This window comes from Culex quinquefasciatus, chromosome 2, assembly GCF_015732765.1.
Source record: "Culex quinquefasciatus strain JHB chromosome 2, VPISU_Cqui_1.0_pri_paternal, whole genome shotgun sequence".
Lineage (NCBI taxonomy): Eukaryota > Metazoa > Arthropoda > Insecta > Diptera > Culicidae > Culex > Culex quinquefasciatus.
The window spans coordinates 91527381-91545756 of NC_051862.1; the positions used below are offsets into that span (position 1 = coordinate 91527381).

Below are 18376 nucleotides of genomic sequence, written 5' to 3' on the forward strand. Positions count from 1 at the left end.
ATGAGTTGCAAAAGTCATCAAGAGTAGCACAAGTCAAAATAATGAACGAGTTGCTCAGGATACTTAGTGTTGTCAAGTCAAAAAGTGTTGCAAAACTAGCAAATTCATCTCAATTACAAGAATTATTGCTAAAAGTAAAAGTAAAAGATCAAGTTTCAATCACGATTCAGATAACTTAATTTCAACTTTCGCACTTTTAAAAGTTTATCGTTTTTTACGATCGCGCCGTAAGCGCACCGCCTAATCAAGTGTGACGAGCGAAAATAAAGCCTTCTAAAGCCTCATCAGAGAAATGATCCTTGACTTCTCTCCCCCTCGCCGCCTCCATCTCCATGTACGGTCTACCGCCACGAGGTACGTGTTCCAATTAATTTCGTGTACCTCCGGAGAGCCAGAAACCAAACCATGCTAATGAACATCCTTTCGCATCAAGAAAAAGGTAAACACACATAAAAGTTACCGACGCCCCTCCCAGTGCTCAGCGTTGGCTGTGACTGAGGCATCTTCATTCACCAACCCAATATGGAGAGCAGGGAGTAATTTCATTAAATTTTCATCAAACGTAGAGTCTCTTGCTGGGAAAACTTGGCGTTCACGACGACGACGCCTCGGAGAGTGCTCCTGTTTCAAAGCAATGAAAAACTAATTAGTTACCTGCTCGCAAGGAGCCACCCCGTCTCCTTCCGAAACTGTTGTCAAGAGTTGGAGGGAAAAAGTTTACACCTCTTCTCCAGGGTTTAATTAAATTGCTCTGAATGGGCTTTATCGAGGAGGGTTGCTTAACCCCTCCCGAGCGATTAATCCACACCTGATGAGCTGGTGTCAACTGGAATGACATCCCTAATCTGTAACGTATCTCGCACACCTTGTATCAGATCAGACTAGAGACTACACAGACAGTTTTGGGTGGAATCAAAGAAAAAGGTCGTAAAACCCGCTGTGAACTAAAAATAAACAGAGCTCAGACGCTGAAAAGGGCATTGTGTCGATTTGAAGAGGGCAAGATAGACACTCGGAGGAACCAAAATAAAACAGACAAAACGAACCTTCGGGTGAGGAGGAGTCACCTGACAATTTATGACGACGCGTTGGCTGCTGGAAGTCGATTCGGGGAAGAAGTTCGGGCAGCTCGTAAAACACACCTGTCTGTGCCGAGAAGTCTAGCCCGCGAGTTTATAGACAGTGCACAGTGGTCCGAAACCGAAATCTAGCGTGACAAAATTGATAGCGGCCACACGTTAAGATTTAGAGCTTTGGTGTCTTCGGGACAAATGATCAGGGTCAATAGGGGCATCTTTTGGTATGGTGGACATTATGGTAAATTTTAGGGTGGTTCAGAATTTTATTTTGGCGGGATGACGAGATAGCGCTTTGGTGTCTTCAGAAAAGTTGTAGGGAACACCATTCTGAGCAACTTTGCTGAAGGGCACAAAGCTCTATCTACAAACGGGAAGTTTCTAGAGCCATTTTAGTAATTTAGGTTTGGGTGTTTATGAAAAAATGAGTTTTTTGAATTTATCAACTCAGGCTTATGTCGTAGCGAGTTGGCGTCTTCTAGACATTTGAAGAGCTTATCAAAACACACATTTATCTTCCAAGAGAGCGAAAATCGGACCTTTTAAACGAAAGTTATAGCCAAAATACGACGAAAAAGACGCCATTTTGAAATGTGAATAACTCGAAAAGGTGGTGGAGTTTGACCTCGCTCTTAGAAGCATCTGAAAGTACACATTCTAGAGTACATTTGCTGAAAATATCTGGGAGGTCTTTTTTGTTTAACTCATTTAATCTTAATTTGAAAATGAGCATTTTTAAATCGTTTTTTGCCCATAACTTTTGATAGAATTGGCCAAAATTCGTTTTTCAAGAACGAAAATGTTCATTTTAACAAGCTCTACATTTGTCTAGAAGGGTTCAAAAATGTACAAAATGATCTAGTGGTTGTAAAAGAAGAAACAAGTTTTTACTGAAATATTTCAGGAATCAACAATATAATTAAATTTATTCCTGAAATATTTCAGTAAAAACTTGTTTCTTCTTTTACAACCACTAGATCATTTTGCACATTTTTGAGCCCTTCCAGACAGTTGTAGAGCTTGTCAAAATGAACATTTTCGTTCTTGAAAAACGAATTTTGGCCAATTCTATCAAAAGTTATGGGCAAAAAACGATTTAAAAATGCTCATTTTCTAATTAAGATTAAATGAGTTAAACAAAAAAGACCTCCGAGATATTTTCAGCAAATATACTCTAGAATGTGTACTTTCAGATGCTTCTAAGAGCGAGGTCAAACTCCACCACCTTTTCGAGTTATTCACATTTCAAAATGGCGTCTTTTTCGTCGTATTTTGGCTATAACTTTCGTTTAAAAGGTCAGATTTTCGCTCTCTTGGAAGATCAATGTGTGTTTTGATAAGCTTTTCAAATGTCTAGAAGATACCAACTCACTACGACATAAGCCTGAGTTGATAAATTCAAAAAACTCATTTTTTCATAAACACCCAAACCTAAATAACAAAAATGGCTCTAGAAACTTCCCGTTTGAAGATAGAGCTTTGTGCCCTTCAGCAAAGTTGCTCAGAATGGTGTTCCCTACAACTTTTCTGAAGACACCAAAGCGCTATCTCGTCATCCCGCCAAAATAAAAATTCTGAACCACCCTAAAATTTGGACCACCCTAATGTCCACCATACCAAAAGATGTCCCTATTGACCCTGATCATTTGTCCCGAAGACACCAAAGCTCTAAATCTTAACGTGTGGCCGCTATCAATTTTGTCACGCTAGATTTCGGTTTCGGACCACTGTGCAGTGCAGCGGTTCTGGTAACGGTTCACACTTCCGGTGGTGATTATGGGTTTTGGGGCGACACCAGCGCGGTTTGAAGTGGGTTTGGATGTCGCAACAGAGTTCACCTTTGTCCTTTAGGTAAAATTTGTCTCATGGCAGCTGAAACTTAGTAACTTTCCTTACTTCCGATTGTCTTAGCCCAAGTTGCCTAAGAAATGATAAAATTTTGGGAATAGAACCAATTCCACCTGAACCAGATTCTCACCACCATGACAGCCACTCCCATCCCAGGAAGATGGAAAAAGATTTGGAAGACAGGAAGTGATGATGCTCCACTTTATTCACAGGATAAGGAAAAATCTCCAACCCCAAATAAGTTTCGCTTTGAATTGGATGTTTTTTTTTAATGTAATCTCCATTGAAATCAATATCTATGTAACCGCTTGTAATGATCCATTTTCGAATATTTCAGATCAATCTGATTGATTACAACCACACTTTACTTTATCGCCTCCTATCAAGCCTCTTCCCCTACTCCCCAACTCTTCGCCACCAATCTCCCGCAATTTGTTACCCATTTTCGCCATAAGTGCCCTCATTGGCCACATATTTATGTGCGCAAATTTATCAAAATTCCCTCCCAGCCTCCTCCAGCTCACGCTCTGGTCCAGCATTCATCATCATCACATCACTCGGTGGCGCTCGGGACAAACGCGCGCTCTCGCCCAAATTTATCACATTCCGTCACCGTAATGATCGCTGTCATGATTTTCTCCATCATTTGCCACACCCCCTCTGAGAAGCGTTCAATCGCAACTCTGGTTGTGTGCTCGGGGAACCTTAAATGGATTATTTATGTTTTGTGCCGGCGGAGAAATCTAATCCGGCGCGACCTCCTTCACTTCCAAGGAAAAACGCGCGATTGAAGATCGTTGCGGGGCTATTTCTGGAACCTGAGTCACAGAGTGACGTGACGGGGACGGATCTTTCCTGGTGGTTATTGTTGGTGGTTTGGTTTGGGAGAGGTATTGTGTTCTTGAGTCAAGTCTCGAGCGTCTCAAGATTTAGGCGTCTCATGTATAAAGCGTTTTAAGTCGTTTGAATCTTGTTTCGACTCTTGAGCGTCTCAAATATTTAGCATCTCACTTCTGAAGCACTCATGTCTCTAGCATCTCATGTCATAAGCGTCTCAAGTCTTAAACGTCTCATGTATTTAACGTCTCAAGACATTCGCGTCTCAAATCCTAAGTGTCTCAAATCTTTGGCGTCACAAGACTCAAGTATCCCAAGTGTAACACCTTAAATCGTTGGCATTTAGATTCTTCAGTTCAATCTTTAGGTCACATTTCTTTAACGTCTCGTTTTTTTAGCGTCTCAAGTCTTGGACATCTCAAATCCTTAATATCTCAAATCTTTTTCGTCATAAGCCTTGTCTGCCTCAAGTCTATAGCTTCTCAAGTCTCTAGCGTTTGAATTCTGTAGCCTCTCAATTCTTCAGCGTTTCATTCCTTTCGCGATTCAAGTCATTAGTATGTCATAGTTTTTAGATCTAAGTTTTGAAATGATTAGCTTTTCATATCCTTAGCTTTTCATGTATTTAGCCTGACATGTCTATAGCATTTTTTTGTGTTAAGCGTCTCATGTTATTAGCTTCTTATGCCTTAAGCGTCTCATGTATTTAGCGTCTCATGTTTCAAGTGTCTCATTTATTTAGCGATCCATGATTTTAGCTTCTTATTTATTTTGTGTCTTATATATTTTGCTTCTCATGTCTTTAGCTTCTCATGTATTTAGCATCTCATGTCTTCAACTTTTATTGTTTTCAACGTCTCATGTCTTTAGTTTCGCATGGGTTTAGCTTCTCATGTTTTTAGCTTCTCATGTCTTTAGCGTCTCATGTCTTTATCATCTCATGTCTTTAGCGTGGCATGTCATTAGCGTCTCATGTCTTTAGCGTTATCATATTTTTAGCTTCTCATGTCTTTAGCTTCTCATGTCTTTAGCTTCTCATTTCTTTAGCGTCTCATGTCTTTAGCGTCTCATGTCCTTAGCGCGGTATGGCTTTAGCGTCTCATGTCTTTAGCGTGGTATGTCTTTAGCGTCTCATGTCTTTAGCGTGGCAGGTCTTAAGCGTCTCATGTCTTTAGCGTTCTCATGGCTTTAGCTTCTCATGTCTTTAGCTTCTCATGTCTTTAGCTTCTCATGTCTTTAAATTCTCATGTCTTTAGCTTCTCATGTCCTTAACTTCTCATGTATTAAGCTTCTAATTTATTTAGCATCATGTCATTAGCTTATCATGTCTTTAGCGTCTCATGTCTTTAGCTTATCATGTCTTAAACGTCTCATGTTTTTAGCGTCTTATGTATTAAACTTTTCATGACTTTAGCTTCTCATATGTTTAGCTTCTCATGTCTTTAGCGTCTCATGTCTTTAGCGTGGCATGTCTTTATCGTCTCATGTATTAAGCTTCTAATTTATTTAGCATCTCATGTCATTAGCTTATCATGTCATTAGCTTATCATGTCTTTAGCGTCTCATGTCTTTAGCGTGGTATGTCTTTAGCGTCTCATGTCTTTAGCGTGGCAGGTCTTAAGCGTCTCATGTCTTTAGCGTTCTCATGGCTTTAGCTTCTCATGTCTTTAGCTTCTCATGTCTTTAGCGTCTCATGTCTTTAGCTTCTCATGTCTTAAACGTCTCATGTTTTTAGCGTCTTATGTCTTAAACTTCTCATGACTTTAGCTTCTCATATGTTTAGCTTCTCATGTCTTTAGCGTCTCATGTCTTTAACGTCTCATGTCTTTAGCTTCTCATGTCTTTAGCGTCTCATGTCTTTAGCGTGGCATGTCTTTAGCGTCTCATGTCCTTAGCGCGGTATGGCTTTAGCGTCTCATGTCTTTAGCGTGGCATGACTTTAGCGTCTCATGTATTTAGCTTTTCATGTCTTTAGCGTCTCATGTCTTTAGCGTGGCATGTCTTTAGCGTCTCATGTATTTAGCGTGGCAGGTCTTTAGCGTCTCATGTCTTTAGCGTTCTCATGGCTTTAGCTTCTCATGTCTTTAGCTTCTCATGTCTTTAACTTCTCATGTCTTTAGCTTCTCATGTCCTTAATTTCTCATGTCTTAAGCTTCTAATTATTTAGCGTCTCATGTCTTTAGCTTATCATGTCATTAGCGTCTCATGTCTTTAGCTTCTCATGTCTTTAGCGTTTCATGTCTTTAGCGAGGCATGTCTTTAGCGTCTCATGTCCTTAGCGCGGTATGGCTTTAGCGTCTCATGTCTTTAGCGTGGTATGACTTTAGCGTCTCATGTCTTTAGCTTCTCATGTCTTTAGCGTCTCATGTCTTTAGCGTGGCATGTTTTTAGCGTCTCATGTCTTTAGCGTGGCAGGTCTTTAGCGTCTCATGTCTTTAGCGTGGCATGTCTTTAGCGTCTCATGTCCTTAGCGCGGTATGGCTTTAGCGTCTCATGTCTTTAGCGTGGTATGACTTTAGCGTCTCATGTCTTTAGCGTCTCATGTCTTTAGAGTCTCATGTCTTTAGAGTCTCATGTCTTTAGCGTGGCATGTCTTTAGCGTCTCATGTCTTTAGCGTGGCACGTCTTTAGCGTCTCATGTCTTTAGCGTTCTCATGTCTTTAGCGTCTCATGTCTTTAGCTTCTCATGTCTTTAACTTCTCAGGTCTTTAGCTTCTCATGTCCTTAATTTCTCATGTCTTAAGCTTCTAATAATTTAGCGTCATTAGCTTATCATGTCTTTAGCATCTCATGTCTTTAGCTTCTCATGTCTTAAACGTCTCATGTTTTTAGCGTCTTATGTCTTAAACTTCTCATGACTTTAGCTTCTCATGTCTTTAGCGTCTCATGTCATTAGCTTCTCATTTATTTTGCTTCTCATGTCTTTAGCGTCTCATGTCTTTTGCTACTTATGTTTTTAGCTTTTCATGTCTTTAGCGTCTCATGCCATGTCTCTTATCTTTTGAATATAGTGACTTCAGCTTCTCAAGTTTTTAACGTCGCAAATCGTTAGCGTCTCAAGCTTTCGATATCTTCAGGAGTTGACGTCACAAGTCTGATTCGTCTCAAGTCTTTATCGTAGGTTTGAGACGTTTGGGTCTCGTGGCGCAGGGGTAGCGGCTTCGGCTGCCGATCCCGATGATGCTATGAGACGCAGGTTCGATTCCCGCCTTATCCACTGAGCTTCTATCGGATGGTGAAGTAAAACGTCGGTCCCGGTTTCTCCTGTCTCGTCAGAGGCGCTGGAGCAGAAATCCCACGTTAGAGGAAGGCCATGCCCCGGGGGGCGTAGTGCCAATAGTTTCGTTTTTTTCAAGACGCTTCATCCCCAATTCAAGATTTTATCATAAATATTCAACAAGAAAGCACGTCAAACTCCACTAGGTGGATCCCGCGACCTCCCCTCCTGTTCAGCAGATGGGCAATACATGCACTCTTCAGGAAATCGCTCGCTCTCTAGCCGTCTCCTCAGACGCAATGTCGCGCGCGTTCCTGCCTCCTTATCTCGCCGATGACAAATGGCTTCAAAGTTCAAGTGTTTTCCTCCCAGATTCGTCGTCGTCGTCAGGAAGAAGGGGTTCGTTCTTGTCGCGCTGGTAAGTACTAGCGAAGGGTTCTACAAATAATGGAATCTCACAAGAGAGAGGTAATGCCGAACAAATAGAAATAAAAATACACCCTGGCAAAACCGAGATATCGATTTCATTCGGAGGAGAACCGGATTTGTGTGTACCGACCGCGTCAGGGGAGCGCGATCCCTTGACTAATGTGCAAAAGTGGGAAATCCTCTCGAGTGTAGATATACTGATGGTAAGGTCATAAATTTGGGTATGACTCCGGGTTCCGGCTATCCGATTTATGGAAAGCAGCTATCTCAGCTGCCGCTTTCCGGCAGGGCAGGTTTCGGGGAAATCAATGCAGCATAACGAATATACTTTTCTACACACGAGAGAGGGGATCAAAGGATTTTCCCTTTTCGAAGAACATTTGTCGAGGGGACCGACGCCGAGATTCTTAAGTTTTTTTACTACTCTGTTACGCAAGATAAGAATTTAGGAAAATTTCGGCTAGACCCTCGAGTTGACTCGACTCAAGGGGATCGGGAAAATTAAATTTGTTTTCGGATACGCTCGTGCTCTGTGATATTTGATAACACATTCGGGGTAGTGCTTTGAACTTACCTGCTACTGGAGATAGCTTTCGCATAACACACCACCGTGATTTCCACTAGAGAAGGGGGAAAGAAAAGAGTTTTTCGCCGGTTAGTAAATTGAAATGACCCTCTGGCTGTTTCGCCTCGTAAGTGGCTACGCTGGATGACCCAATCTGTGGCGATGTCCGGAGAGATGAAGTGATCCTTCATGTGCGATAAGTGGCTGGCTGGCGTGTTTGTTGAGGACCCTTTTTCTTCTACGGGGTGAATATGAACTAGGGACTTGAAAGGTGCTTTGTTGGGTGAAAGAGATTATTTTACACCAAATCAATTGGATTGGAATGTCTCAATGGAATGTTGTGAACTAGACATTATTTAATACAATTTTGCTTCTAATCTTTGAATCGATAAGAAAGTCTTTGATGCATAGATTCTTTAAAAGGAGCAATTCCTCAAGTCGATAAAATTAATCAAGTCTTTTGTGTCCTAATTCATCAAGTCCTCATGTCTTAAAGGACGCAAGTCTTTCATTGGATCAAGCTTTAAATAATTGATTGAAAAACAAGTTGTTTTGAATCTGATTTTTTTAAACATTTTTCATGCTTCCTTTCCCAGTCAATTTTGTTTACCACGTACCAATAAATCACAGAATATGCTTTGTCAACGGTCAAATTTATTCAAATCATGGGAAATTCCGCAAAATTAAATAAATCTATCCCACGATCCGACCGTAAACCAATTTTTCGCCTATTCGCTCAAAGTAGCACCAACAAAAAATATCCCAACATTTGATTCTCTCCCGCCCCATCTGGTGGCCGGTGTGGAAAGTGGAAAATCAGCGAAAAACCGAGCGGCCTGAAAAATGGAAATCCCAGCGCCGGCACATGTTTATAAGGCGAACGTGATTTGCATAAAAATGTGTTATGAAAATCAATTTCAGCTCGAAACTTCGGAATCGCGCGAGTTCGCCCCGGCTATTGGATCAGTGCCCGTTGGTTATAACAATATTGATCCACCCTACCCTGCCACCCACTTAATGTCCATCGATTTGGGGAAGGTAACAATGAAAGAGCGGTTGAGGAGAGGGTGGGGGGATGGCCCTTTTTCTTCATCAATCTGAGCCTCATCGCTTAACCTCACCGGAAGCGATTTTTTGGCAGCTCATCTTGCTTGCGTAAGGATGCTGGAAATTTGGGGGGAATTTGGAGGTTTGAGGTACGGGGGAGAGTCCAGGAAGAAAGGATTTTGGCGTGTCTCAATTTTGCTCCCAACTGACGGGGACTCCCCCCCCCCCTCTGTTCCCTTTAGTCTCCTATTTCGGGGTGAACTTGTGTGACAGAGAAAAAAAAAGTTTGGGGGAAAAACGAGATGATCAAATTATGCAAATTACGAAGCTGTTCAATATTCTTCGAAAAAGTTTTAACGGCTTCGCCTTTTACCCTCTCCTCTCTGCTCCCACTCATTTTTTGGGGTAGGAAAGTTCACTCTTTGTAACGATTTCCTCTCAATTTGAGAGCAAGCGTTTTTCAATCAAAATTTTACTTAACGGTGCACATCAACCAGAGCTTCTGCACCCAGATTTTTGTTACAGACTTTTTGGTATCTTCAAAACTACGGGAACTATCTGTATAATTTTCTATTCATCCCCTAAGTGACTATTTTCATAAAGATTTATAACAAAATTTGTCAATTTTTATTGTCAAATTATTTCAGGTTTGGGTTCGTAAGTTTAACAATTCTAGAATAAGAAGACAACAACTTCCTTGGTTGCTGTGTGTGTGTGTGTGTGTGGTCCAATCCAATACCCGCTAACCGGTAGCGAAATTATGGGAAAGTATAATTTGTATCAGACTGTGTACATGCCGAATGCTGATACAGCTTATCTCAGTCCCGGGTATTAGGTGGTGATAGCCCTCGCGCTGCTTCCAACGACCCATTTCAGAATGACAGAGCTCCTTGCGGTCCAATTCCGAGGTCGCTGGGCATTGTTTGGCCCCGCCTAAACATAGAAGCAAGCATCTGAAGGAAACTCGATCTATATTTAGACTTCTAATCCCCTCAGGCAAATCAGGGATCAGCGCGTATTTAATAATATGAGAAGAAGAGATAACATGTTTCAACACTACGGATCAATTCACTGCTAGAGTGTAAACCTTCTGATGGCCGACTGCTTAGCGTCCCAGACCACCACCACCACCAAAGGTGTGAGTTCGAATCCCACCTGATTCATTTTAGTTTTTATTCATATTCAAATTCCTGATTACAATTTTCAAAAAGAACGACAGGGATTTGATCCCTGAACCTTCTGCTTGGGCGACAGAAGCCGTAACCATTAAGCCACGGAGCCGGTTGAATGAGACGTGGTTCTCTGTATGGATTTTTGCGAGATGAGAGCAGAGGACAACAATCATCTCAACGTTTCCACTTTACCCGGGCTAACGACCGGCAGTTCCAGTTCACGATGATTTCCCTTCATATGTTAAAAACCACTTATGATTTTGGTACATATTCCGTTTGTCAACGTTTCCTGTCATTACTGGCGGGAAAAATCTACGTGGAATCAGCTGTGCAGACCTCATGTGTGACAGGAATGCAGGTTGAGCGACTCCCACGGGCAACAACTTCCTTGGTTGCTGTGTACCCTTAAATTATATTTTTGTTGTTAAAAAGCTCATACCATATACCTCTCAATTAGTTTCTTCAATGAGCCACCCTATCGTAATCACTTCCTCGCGGCGATCGCTCAATGAATCGCACGAAATGAAATAATCTGGCTAAGCCGTTTTTTCCCTTCGTCTGCCTATCAATTTAAACGTCCTTTCCACACAAAAAAACGCAAAATAAAATCAAACTTCCCCAAAAAGTGTTGTGTAGCCACAACACTATCTAGGGTGGTTTACTCCGGCGAAATAACAACACCGTCGAAGAAGACATCCAAGAACCTCAAGTTTAAGGACCCAAGGCTCCTTTTTCGAGTGAATAATGAAACGCGATCGATACTGGAAAAAAGGGGTTCGACCACATTGGTGAATGGGCCCCAAACTCTTTTGGCCAGTCATAACTTCCCCTCCTGCTTAGCTCAAAATTTAAAGGTTGGGAAAGCTGGAGAGGGGGGGCTATCGAGAACGGTAATATTAAGTTTCAAAAGTTGTCTCGATGGCACGGATTAATTTGAAACTTCTGAGAGGAAAAGAGGGGCTCAAACGGAAGCTGTAGGTAAATAGCTTGAGTGTTGTTCCGATGTTAAAGAGGGCAAATCGGCAGGTTTAATCTCGGTGATTGGGGCAATATTTTACGATTGTTATGATTATTTTTCCATGATTTTTCTATTTAAGATTATGCTTAAGGCTGAAATTCTGTTTCTGATAAGGTCTTAAACAATTCAAGGTGGTCCAAAAGGAAGTTCATCTGAATTCTTCTTGTCTGGAACGTTTTGAGCCCTTGAACGTATTGAGCATTTTTAAGAGTTGAATCCTCTAAAGTTTAGTTAACTCTTATAAATACTTGGGCTCAATATTTGAGCTCATTTCAAATAAATACTTTTGAATCTTCAAACAAATTTAAAGTTAAAATCTCAAAAGCCAGACGTAGAAGCTTTAGAAAAAAACGTTAAATAACACCAACCAACAAAATTTCTGCTCAGGCTCAACTCGAGGGGGAGCATGAACTTTGGGGTCCCCTGGAACACGTACCCTTTGAATTTTTCAAAAATATTTAGACAGGACTGAATGGTTTTTCTCCAAATTTGGTATGTAGTGCTTTTCGCTACTCCCACATATTGAATGCAATTTTTGGATTGTATGCAACAGTGACGAACCACCCCAAATTATCCATACAAACTTTGGAGAAAAACCATTCGGCCCTGCCTAAATGTTTTTGAAAAATTCAAAGTGCATGTGATTCTGGGGACCCAAAACTTCATGCTTCCCCTCAAGTTGAGCCTACGCAGTCATTTTTGTGAATTTTTATAGGTCAGTGTTATAATGTTATAATGTAATGGTTGGTTATTGATGTTCAAGAGAAGCCTAACAATGAGTATTTTGTCTTTTTTTTAATTACGTAGCCTTGCTTGAAGAGAAACAAATAACAGTAGAGGGTTAAGAGAAAAGCGTTAATCTTTTCTATGCTTGATATTAAATTTTGGCCAACAAAAACTGCATTTTAGTTTATCATTAGATACATATTTTAAAAACTGAATTAAATAAAGAAGCAAACTTCAAACACTTAGTAGAATAAATTGAGTCAAATAATGATACATTTTTTTACAAAATTTCACCTCAAACTACCACTTTTTCACCTTCCGGACCCCGTGACACGCTTCCACGACAGCCCATTTCAAGGTCCATAGAATGTGGATAAAACTCCGTCGACCTAACAATCTAACAACTTCTACCCGGTGTCCGCTCACTCGTAGTTGGCAACACTGAACGCGCCGCCGTTGTTCCTACCCAACAGCATCGCACAACTTTAATAACAAGGGTTATTGAGTTTTATTGCACTTATAATCGGTCGCAGTTTTTTATTTTATTTTATATATTTTTTCGCAACCGGGAAGGTACTCTCATCGCTAGGTTAGCTCGTTCACCACGTTGGTTTCGGTTAGACTGGTTCAAATTTAGCTTTGTTTCGATATTAGAATATTCTCAATTTCATTTAACAAACGAAAAATACCACTATATATTTTACTTTTTAATGACAATTATACAAGTTTAAAATACTTTTCTGGCAAGTTTAAAAAATGTCGTACCAGTCTACCCTACCATGTCAGGTAGCAAAACTGTCCAACTCGTGTCTTCACCGACGATACTGAAAACCGCATCCAACCAGCTGACTAATTGCAAATGACGCGACGTGAAATGGCTTCCAATAACTTTTTTTTCCTCCTCAAACCAACTGAAAGCCCGTATGAACACACACCCAAATCGGTTCCACCCGCAGAACATTCAATGGACATAAATTATGCGATTAATTTGAAAATATATTAAAACGTCAGTTTGTTGGTGCGGTGCAAAAGTTTGTCTTTTTTACGTGCCCGGAAAACTCAACCAACGTTGGAAGTGGAAACTTTTGCCTGTTCGGGCCATCATCCATTGACAACAACGAAAAAAGTTGATTTTCCTCCCTTCGCAAAAGTTGTTCGTTCCCCGGGGGTCATCTGGTGTGCTTGCTGCTGGTGATCTTCGAACCCCCCCGTCTGGGCCACGTGGACGAGAGGGAGAGGGAGGGAGGAAAATATGCAAATACATGTTTAAACCCATTGACCTCACGTCAGCTTTGTTTTCCGACCTGCTGTTAAAATGGATGTTATTACTGCTGAACGGTTCATCCCTTTCCCATATGGTACGCCGACGCCGACGACGATGATGACGATCCGGGTGGACGGAGCAACGGGCTGAAACTCCTTGTGGGCTGGTCATTCAACAGTGAGTGACATACAGGTTCGAAAAAAGGGGTCGCTCAGTTTGCTTTTTTGAAGGGGCGATTCTCAGTGAAGCCGGAATTCGGATCGTGAGTGATTACAAAACAAGAAGTGGTCGTTTCTGATTTAGGGTTAATTCTCATCGGTAGATATCTCAATTAAAGTGCCTAATAGAAAGTGGGGACACGAGAAACTGAGAACCCAACGATTTTCTGTCAAAAAATTGAGCACCTCCAAGATCTTACAGATAAGGTGCTTACAATCTCTACTTCTTCCATAGGTTTTGTCAAAAAATGAACACCTTCCATTTAAACGCTTGGTAAATTTTGAGTGACCAACTGTGAGTGGCATTGCATTTTGAGTGCCTTGTCCTCACTTTCTATTAGGCACTTTAATCTCAATCCCCAACCAATCAGGGTTCAGAATCTCAACTCTACAATCAGGGCACTCAATTTTGACAGGTGTTCAGAGGCACTCACCAATCACATCTCTTTATGGATTTCTACCTGTCACTTCGACGCTGTCGTGCTAACTTGTCGCACGTCGCTTTTTGACGTTCCGAGAAAAATGCGTTTTAATGTTTGACCTTGAATAAACAAAAACGAGAGCACGTAATGTAAACAATAACAAACACGTTTTGTTTGGTTGACCAGTATGTGCATTTTCCTGAAGTTTGGTAGAATTTGGTTGCTGGAGTCCCGAATTATAGTTACAAATGTTTAAGGTAGACGGGCATGTACGTGTGTCAAACGCGTTCTGACCTGAAATCCCTTTGGCCAGTTGTCGCACTTACAGCAATTTTCATATGTAAAGTGACAAAAATGCACGGATTTTTTTCGGTTTTGCCTTCCTCACTGAGGAAAGGCTATAATCCTGCTCTAAAAATGAACTTTGTATAAAAACATGAGCTAGTTTGTTGGTCACATACATACATACACACACACATACACACACACATACACACACACATACACACACACATACACACACACATACACACAGACATTTGTTCAGTTTTCGATTCTGAGTCGGAATGTATACATAAAGGTGGGTCTACGACGTTTTTATACAAAGTTCATTTTTAGAGCAGGATTATAGCCTTACCTCAGTGAGGAAGGCAAAACGTCGTAGACCCACCTTCATGTATACATATCGACTCAGAATCGAAAACTGAACAAATGTCTGTGTGTATGTGTGTGTGTATGTGTGTGTGTATGTGTGTGTGTATGTGTGTGTGTATGTATGTATGTGACCAACAAACTAGCTCATGTTTCTCGGCACTGGCTGAACCGATTTGACTCGAACTTGTTGCATTCGACTTGGTTTAGGGTCCCATAGATCGAGATTGAAGTTTCGATAAGTAGTTCAAAAGTTATGTATAAAAATGTGTTTTCACATATATCCGGATCTCACTTAAATGTATGTAAACTATGTCCGGGTCCATCATCCGACCCATCGTTGATTAGGTTATCAAAAGACCTTTCCATCGAGTCCACAACATTGAAGATCTGGCAACCCTGTCTCGAGATATGGCCACTTAAGTGATATTTATGTACTTTTTGGAAGCCGGATCTCACTTAAATGTATGTAAACTATGTCCGGATCCACCTTCCGACCCATCGTTAGTTAGGTTATCAAAAGACCTTTCCATCGAGTCCAAAACATAGAAGATCTGGCAACCCTGTCTCGAGATGTGGCCACTTAAGTGATATTGACGTACTTTTTGGAAGCCGGATCTCACTTAAATGTATGTAAACTATGTCCGGATCCACCTTCCGACCCTTCGTTGGTTAGGTTATCAAAAGACCTTTCCATCGAGTCCACAACATTGAAGATCTGGCAACCCTGTCTCGAGATGTGGCCACTTAAGTGATATTTATGTACTTTTTGGAAGCCGGATCTCACTTAAATGTATGTAAACTATGTCCGGATCCACCTTCCGACCCATCGTTAGTTAGGTTATCAACAGACCTTTCCATCGAGTCCAAAACATAGAAGATCTGGCAACCCTGTCTCGAGATGTGGCCACTTAAGTGATATTGACGTACTTTTTGGAAGCCGGATCTCACTTAAATGTATGTAAACTATGTCCGGATTCACCTTCCGACCCATCGTTAGTTAGGTTATCAAAAGACCTTTCCATCGAGTCCAAAACATAGAAGATCTGGCAACCCTGTCTCGAGATGTGGCCACTTAAGTGATATTGACGTACTTTTTGGAAGCCGGATCTCACTTAAATGTATGTAAACTATGTCCGGATCCACCTTCCGACCCATCGTTAGTTAGGTTATCAACAGACCTTTCCATCGAGTCCAAAACATAGAAGATCTGGCAACCCTGTCTCGAGATGTGGCCACTTAAGTGATATTGACGTACTTTTTGGAAGCCGGATCTCACTTAAATGTATGTAAACTATGTCCGGATTCACCTTCCGACCCATCGTTAGTTAGGTTATCAAAAGACCTTTCCATCGAGTCCAAAACATAGAAGATCTGGCAACCCTGTCTCGAGATGTGGCCACTTAAGTGATATTGACGTACTTTTTGGAAGCCGGATCTCACTTAAATGTATGTAAACTATGTCCGGATCCACCTTCCGACCCATCGTTAGTTAGGTTATCAAAAGACCTTTCCATCGAGTCCAAAACATAGAAGATCTGGCAACCCTGTCTCGAGATGTGGCCACTTAAGTGATATTGACGTACTTTTTGGAAGCCGGATCTCACTTAAATGTATGTAAACTATGTCCGGATCCACCTTCCGACCCTTCGTTGGTTAGGTTATCAAAAGACCTTTCCATCGAGTCCACAACATTGAAGATCTGGCAACCCTGTCTCGAGATATGGCCACTTAAGTGATATTTATGTACTTTTTGGAAGCCGGATCTCACTTAAATGTATGTAAACTATGTCCGGATCCACCTTCCGACCCATCGTTAGTTAGGTTATCAAAAGACCTTTCCATCGAGTCCAAAACATAGAAGATCTGGCAACCCTGTCTCGAGATGTGGCCACTTAAGTGATATTGACGTACTTTTTGGAAGCCGGATCTCACTTAAATGTATGTAAACTATGTCCGGATCCACCTTCCGACCCTTCGTTGGTTAGGTTATCAAAAGACCTTTCCATCGAGTCCACAACATTGAAGATCTGGCAACCCTGTCTCGAGATATGGCCACTTAAGTGATATTTATGTACTTTTTGGAAGCCGGATCTCACTTAAATGTATGTAAACTATGTCCGGATCCACCTTCCGACCCATCGTTAGTTAGGTTATCAAAAGACCTTTCCATCGAGTCCAAAACATAGAAGATCTGGCAACCCTGTCTCGAGATGTGGCCACTTAAGTGATATTGACGTACTTTTTGGAAGCCGGATCTCACTTAAATGTATGTAAACTATGTCCGGATCCACCTTCCGACCCATCGTTAGTTAGGTTATCAACAGACCTTTCCATCGAGTCCAAAACATAGAAGATCTGGCAACCCTGTCTCGAGATGTGGCCACTTAAGTGATATTGACGTACTTTTTGGAAGCCGGACCTCACTTAAATGTATGTAAACTATGTCCGGATTCACCTTCCGACCCATCGTTAGTTAGGTTATCAAAAGACCTTTCCATCGAGTCCAAAACATAGAAGATCTGGCAACCCTGTCTCGAGATGTGGCCACTTAAGTGATATTGACGTACTTTTTGGAAGCCGGATCTCACTTAAATGTATGTAAACTATGTCCGGATCCACCTTCCGACCCATCGTTAGTTAGGTTATCAACAGACCTTTCCATCGAGTCCAAAACATAGAAGATCTGGCAACCCTGTCTCGAGATGTGGCCACTTAAGTGATATTGACGTACTTTTTGGAAGCCGGATCTCACTTAAATGTATGTAAACTATGTCCGGATTCACCTTCCGACCCATCGTTAGTTAGGTTATCAAAAGACCTTTCCATCGAGTCCAAAACATAGAAGATCTGGCAACCCTGTCTCGAGATGTGGCCACTTAAGTGATATTGACGTACTTTTTGGAAGCCGGATCTCACTTAAATGTATGTAAACTATGTCCGGATCCACCTTCCGACCCATCGTTAGTTAGGTTATCAACAGACCTTTCCATCGAGTCCAAAACATAGAAGATCTGGCAACCCTGTCTCGAGATGTGGCCACTTAAGTGATATTGACGTACTTTTTGGAAGCCGGATCTCACTTAAATGTATGTAAACTATGTCCGGATTCACCTTCCGACCCATCGTTAGTTAGGTTATCAAAAGACCTTTCCATCGAGTCCAAAACATAGAAGATCTGGCAACCCTGTCTCGAGATGTGGCCACTTAAGTGATATTGACGTACTTTTTGGAAGCCGGATCTCACTTAAATGTATGTAAACTATGTCCGGATCCACCTTCCGACCCATCGTTAGTTAGGTTATCAAAAGACCTTTCCATCGAGTCCAAAACATAGAAGATCTGGCAACCCTGTCTCGAGATGTGGCCACTTAAGTGATATTGACGTACTTTTTGGAAGCCGGATCTCACTTAAATGTATGTAAACTATGTCCGGATCCACCTTCCGACCCTTCGTTGGTTAGGTTATCAAAAGACCTTTCCATCGAGTCCACAACATTGAAGATCTGGCAACCCTGTCTCGAGATATGGCCACTTAAGTGATATTTATGTACTTTTTGGAAGCCGGATCTCACTTAAATGTATGTAAACTATGTCCGGATCCACCTTCCGACCCATCGTTAGTTAGGTTATCAAAAGACCTTTCCATCGAGTCCAAAACATAGAAGATCTGGCAACCCTGTCTCGAGATGTGGCCACTTAAGTGATATTGACGTACTTTTTGGAAGCCGGATCTCACTTAAATGTATGTAAACTATGTCCGGATCCACCTTCCGACCCTTCGTTGGTTAGGTTATCAAAAGACCTTTCCATCGAGTCCACAACATTGAAGATCTGGCAACCCTGTCTCGAGATATGGCCACTTAAGTGATATTTATGTACTTTT

General features: G+C 41.5%; 1 protein-coding gene across 4 annotated transcripts in view; it reads right to left on the reverse strand.

The window, feature by feature from the left end:
* The window catches only part of LOC6053441, a 769747-nt gene that overhangs the window by 145102 nt on the left and 606269 nt on the right, over positions 1-18376 (reverse strand). For 3 of the 4 annotated variants that reach the window (XM_038253398.1, XM_038253397.1, XM_038253399.1), the window contains exon 3: positions 7982-8027. The exons of the other annotated variant lie outside the window; for it this stretch is intronic. In XM_038253398.1, coding sequence (XP_038109326.1) covers positions 7982-8027 — 46 coding nt within the window. The remainder of the gene's footprint in view (positions 1-7981; positions 8028-18376) is intronic. 4 annotated transcript variants of the gene reach the window in all.